Source organism: Gopherus flavomarginatus, chromosome 1, assembly GCF_025201925.1.
Source record: "Gopherus flavomarginatus isolate rGopFla2 chromosome 1, rGopFla2.mat.asm, whole genome shotgun sequence".
Classification (NCBI taxonomy): Eukaryota; Metazoa; Chordata; order Testudines; family Testudinidae; genus Gopherus; species Gopherus flavomarginatus.
The window spans coordinates 178,294,008-178,300,007 of record NC_066617.1 but is presented as its reverse complement, the minus strand read 5'-3'; the positions used below and the strand labels follow the sequence as shown (position 1 = coordinate 178,300,007).

General features: G+C 38.9%; 1 protein-coding gene across 4 annotated transcripts in view; it reads left to right on the top strand.

The window, feature by feature from the left end:
• The first annotated feature begins 369 nt into the window (after positions 1-369).
• Positions 370-6,000, top strand: part of GABRR3 (gamma-aminobutyric acid type A receptor subunit rho3) — a 45,440-nt gene continuing 39,809 nt past the window's right edge. For 2 of the 4 annotated variants that reach the window (XM_050959093.1, XM_050959075.1), the window contains exons 1-3: positions 370-664; positions 752-896; positions 4,895-5,007. In XM_050959093.1, the coding sequence (XP_050815050.1) occupies positions 610-664; positions 752-896; positions 4,895-5,007 (313 nt within the window). In that variant the 5' untranslated portion in view covers positions 370-609. Of the gene's footprint in view, positions 897-4,894; positions 5,008-6,000 lie in introns of all 4 variants that reach the window. The other 2 variants (XM_050959085.1, XM_050959077.1) reach the window with 2 other exon arrangements.

Here is a 6,000-nt window from a genome sequence, read left to right as displayed (position 1 = left end):
CTGCCTTAGCTCCGCAGCACCGTCAACCGGACTTTTAATGGCCTGGTCCACAGTGCTGACTGGACCTGCCAGGGTCTCTTTTTGACCAGGTGCTCCAGTCAAAAAACAGACACCTGGTCACACTGTGCTTGCTACCCTGAATCACAAAAGCAAATAATGTCAGTAATCTGTGGAACAAACACTGCTTACTCAATTAATGAAATATTTTGATCTGTGTAGAAAAGTATTTTGATGATATATACAGTAACTAAGATTAATTTAGTGACCTTGTCTCATTAAGCACAGATTTTTATAGGACAATGAAAGATTTTTATATGGTGTTGTGTGGGATTAAGGGGGATTAAATGTTTGACATCACCCTTTTGTCTGCACAGGGCTACATTTGCTTTATCACCCACTCAGTAAGCTCTCATTCGACTAAGAACCTACCCTGAAAGAGTGGAAGCAATGGCACAAACGGAGAATCAACAAAAGAAGTGGTTATATTTATTACATTTCTAAAGGCAAACTGCAGCTGCTTGACAGCAGGTACCCTAGTAGGTGGATTTTAAGGAATTTTTGCAGTTTACTAGAATAAAAGGAGAGTTCAGAGAGGAAATCAAAACTGGGATGCCTTTGTCTTCTGTTTTCAGTGATGCCTCGTTATACCTGCATCCTCTTTATGGTATGCTGTCTCTAAATAACAGGACCACTAAAAGTGAAAGGTCATTGAGGCAGATTGGTTGAATCCATAGCATTTCTGTTTTGGTAGACATGGTCCTGGTAATAAAACTGCTGCTCCTCACCTGCCTCTGGCCAACAGCTGCACTACCCAGTGTCAGTTCTCAAAGTGATCATCATCATCATTTTCATCATCATCATCAACAGAAATGTTCATCCATGAAGAAACATAACAGGTAAGCTGTATTCTCTGGCTCGCTGCTGCCCTTCTGCTAATAAACGTTTTGTGTCTGTCACCAAACCTAAGAAGGCATTTTTTTTGTTCAGAGTCCTACTTAACTGGTCTTCGTGTTCATAGAGCACTTAGCACAGTGGGGCCCCAGTTTTGACTGGGGCATTTGGGTGCCCCCATGAGACAAACAGCAATTATATTTTATAGTAATGTTTCCATCATTGATCATTCTGTATCGTGATTATAAATACTTATATATGTGTGTGTATGTGATCAGTTAGATAATGTTTGTACAGCTCTTTGAAAATGGAAAGCACCACAGAAGAGTTAAGTATTGTGATTACTGTATTACTGTCAACATACAGTTGTTCAAGTGTTTCAGTGTTTTTCTACTATCAGAAACAAGTTCATACCTAAAGTTGGCATTATACTATCGTTATTATGTTATCCTGATTGCACTAAATATCAGTGTAATAACTACTGTATCCAGATGCTTTTTTCAACAACAGAATAAAGCTAGTTTAAGTAGGTTTTCATTTTAATCATGTTACAGTATGTTACTCTTCTGGAATATAGTTATCTGCCACATTTAATTTATGGAATTATTCCACGTCTAACTGCAAATCCCAAATCTTAAGCGGTGTAATATATTTTATTTAGTTTTTACTTGGGATTATTTCATCTAACTATTACAGTGAAAGGCAGGCTTTAAAAATATGAGGTTTTCTCCTTTGCCTTTCTTCATCAGGGTGGCTGCTTTAAAAGGAAAAAAAGTGACATAAAGCCTTTTGCATTTAAGTTTCTTGGTGAAATGGCTTTCCACTGCCCCCCTAGCAACTGTTGGTATAGATCAATTTCATATCATACATGTGAGGCCTTTGAATGTGTTTACATTATAATATATAAATAAAAATGCAAGATCTCAATCTATTGCTGATAATAACCCATTCCATCAAAATTCTGCCTTATCATGAAAGCATGAGAAATTTTGATAAATAGTTAAATTTATGGGAGGAAGAAAGGGAAGACGATTGTTTCCCCATATTCTGAATGCATAGCATTGTGTAATAATGGACAGCACAGGACTTGTCGCCTATTCATGTCATGCCATATGTTGATAAAGTACAGCATTGAACTCCTCTGGCAGCTGCACCACCTCTGAATCATTGAATTTCCTGCTGAATTTGTGTATAAGAAATACATGGTAGTGGAAGCAATCAACTTAATAACTGAGGTGGATGGAAAAGATGCACATCTCAGGGAACTAGTAATGACTCATCTTTAAGTTACAGGTTCAAATCCAGTCCAAGCCAAGCAGACCTGAAAGTTCTGACTGTTCAGCAGTCTGTCTGAAATGAACTAAATATCTAGGAGTCATCACCACTGAACTCATTGTCCGTTAAAAAAAAGAATCCCGCAATCAAAATGGGAAATAACTGGTACTTTGTTAGTCGTGCAACTCGGTGAAGAGCTGCATGGGAATGGAGACTGACCTACTGTCTGACACCTCAAGGTGGTCCTTGCTTGTCTGAGTTGAGGAATGTTGGTAGGGAGTTGAGAGAGATGTGTATACTACGGTTCCCTCTCCTTGTCCTGCTCTGTGAATAGCAGACTTGAGTTTCTGGCTGTTGATCCAGTATCCACCACTGGCATAACAATTCACAAAATGGGAGGGAGTCTGGCAGTGAGAATGTGCATCCACAGTAGAATCCTGCTTGACATACTGTACAGACCTGTGGCTGTATGACTGCAACAATATTTGGTGCTATTATAACATCTTTGGTTTCAAAGAGCTTTACAAACATTAACTAATTAATCCACATGAAACTACTGTGAGGTAGGCAAGATAAAAGGGAGAAGTATGTCAACATTGACCTCCATACAAAGAGAAGGGTGTTGGAGAGGAATTCCAGGACCAGATCCTCAGCCGGTGCAAATTGACGTAGCTCCCTTGAAATCCATGGAGTTAGCAGGTATACACCCACTGAGGATCTGGCCTCAAATGCTTGTATTCTGTAGACCACTTGCAACATTAAGTGGAATTGAGACTAGACTGCAGGTTCCAAGCCACGGAGGATCCCAGAGCTTAGCAGCTGCAGAGCAGCATTTCTACAGAAAGGAGCCAAATACATTTAATTTTTCTTTGTTTGATTCTCTTTGGCATTATTTCTAAAGGGGGCATTATCTCCAGTCCATTTCCACAGGGCCTAACTTTCCAGCAACCTCTTTTTCCTCCTGGGGAAATCCTTTTCAGCCTGCACTAGGATTATTAGGGACACTGCCGACAGATGGCCTTGGTTAAATGAGTGGCCTTTTATAAAGAATCTCGTGAAAATGTTACTTAACCTACAACTTTCACTGGTTTAATAGAGTAACCCACTTTCCCATCCAAAGCTATTTGTCTGCATTCTCTCACAAAGAAGATTTTAAAGTATTAACCAAAAGTACATGAGAAAGAGATTATTCTCTTAGTTCATTTCCTACAATAAAGAACAAAACATTTTGACTGTCAAAATATTGTTATGCTTTTTGCATTAGTGAATACAGATTTTACTAAACACATTGAAAAATCCACTTTATGAGTGGCAGAAAGGTACATTTGCAGCACATGATTCACAGTAACTGCATATGGCTTCTTATTCTTTGCCTACCACAAGGGTGTCCTGATCTATGATGAGGGCTCCTAGTGGGTATGGTGATAAAAATAATAAATAATAACTGATCAAGCTTCTTAACATTCTTTTAACATTGATATTTTTATCCTGTAATTTCCTGGGTTTTCTTTAAAAAAGAAAAAGAGGAAAACATATTCTATTATGTACCACTAACATTATTTCTCTGCCTCCCCATCAAAAAAGGAGGTTGAACCCTGAACTTTCAGCAGAGACTTCTACCATACCAACTGAAGGAGTAATTACAATAGCTGGGAGCAGCCTCTGTAAGCCAGCCACTGGTGGAGGACATGTAACACACTGAAACAGTAGAAACATATGCGGGAGTAGTCACGCTTTGCACACAGCATAGCCAAACTAAGATTCAAAACATTCTTTCTGCGAGACAGTGTGGGTGAGACATGAGTCTGCCATGTTAAAGACTTAAGTTCAGTTCCCATCTTGTGTAATTTTTTGGTGAGGTCTGAGCCTTTGCTTAATAAAAAGTGTTGCGAAGGGAACAGAATTTTAACACTAGTCTCTGGATATGAGTCTAGAATGTATGGTGTCCTGGTTCCAGCAACAACAGGAAAAGGATCATCTATGTTGTCTGTGTTCCTTTTGGAGGTTCAGCGGCGGAGGGCATGCTAAGATGGCGCCATGCACAGTGCTAATGGAGTGTTGGCTGGTTTTGGCATTAAATCTAAGAATGAGCTGTAGTAAACAAAATACAAATTGGAAATGCTGATTTCTTTTCGGCTCCTAACTTGGCCAAATCTGAATGATTTATTTAAGAGGGACACCAAAAGGCACCTCCCTGACCCCAGGATTATCTCACTGCCAAATTTCAGAGTCCTGCTGCAAACCATTGAGACATTAGAGCTCTTTAAAAATAATAGCAATGTTATCATGAAGAGCGTTGAGCAAGCACTCCCTCAGTAATACATATGACTTAGTATGGCATGCATTAAAGCTGCAAACGTATTATGTTATTTCCAAACAGGATTAGAAGGTATCTGGGTGAAAACTAATGTATCAGTTTCTTCAACAAGTATTTATCCATCTTGGATACAGTCTCTCCCACACCCGTAGATGCAACCTCTGAGGGGATAGAAGGGGACGTGTGTCCCACTCCTAACTTTTTATATCTTATTGATGTTCTCCCTCAATACAGTTCTACTGTGCATTTTCACTCTGGGTCTTTCCCCTCCCCATTTTCACTAATTTTTTCTCATGTGGTTGTGTTACTGCCCACAATCCAGTAATCTAGTCATTTCATCTAATTTAATCATTGTTGTAAATGTCAGTCAGTACAGTGAAGCTCCTGACTTGATTGTTTTTTAAAACACAGCAAACGAGAAATTAAAATGAGGAAATTAGACAGCACCAAAGTACGCCCACTAAAGTCCGAGCAACTTCTCCGCATTGATGACCATGACTTTGCAATGAGACCTGGATTCGGAGGTAAGCAGCCAGCTGCATTAATATGTCTATACTATTTAATAGTTTCTTCTTGCACTATAAGCTGCCAAATCTGTGCCCAGCAAGGTCATGTAAAAATGAAATGTCAGGTTTAACTGAGATTTTTTCCCTTCTTGGCTTAAACTAAGAAATAGTTTATGACAAAAGACAATTTTTGTACTTTACACAACGGTAATAAGAGTTGCCAAATTATATACTCACAGCTAAGAAATTTTTTATCTTTACTGTTACAGATAGTGCAATGTTTTGATGATAGAATTCTAACATATCCCCCTAAAACTGTGCAAATAGCAATAAGCAAATTCCTGAAACTCATCAGATTTGTTTTGAAGTTTTTAAGCAAGTTACCAATTCCTGAGTATATTGAATTGGCATGAAGTACTGAATTGAAAAAAACCAACCTTATATTTTTGGTTTATTGGCCCTTGGACTCTGGTGTTACTGGTTTGCATGATTATTTCTTCCCTGTTTAATTACATTATATTTGAATAAAAAAGATATCACATGGGATTCTCATATTACACTAAAATCGACAAAGCTGCCTTGCTAAAAGGCTTTTGTAAACCAAGGTCAGCAGTTCTGTGTTCGTGATTCATTGAAACGGGCTGGCCCGCTCCATATTATGAATACAAAATAAAATATACAAGGACAGATTCTCAACAGCTGTAAATAGGCATAGACTTCAGAGAAGTCAATGGCTGTAGGCCTATTTACACTAGCTGATAATGTGGCCCACCATATGCGAATCATGGAACCTGCCAGTAGCTAATCAGAACTATGTACTTGCAGTGTGTATAGCTAGCTATAGTGGGAGTAGTTTTTTGGAAGAAGTGCTGCACAGAATGCAGAGTTATTTAAGCTGGTCTTTGTAACGGCGCATGCTGGCTAAGGCAGCCCCCAGGCCCAACATTCCTATTACTGTCTTGGCCCAGGATTAAAGCACTCTCGGGGGTTGTAGTTCCTGGATGGATTAAT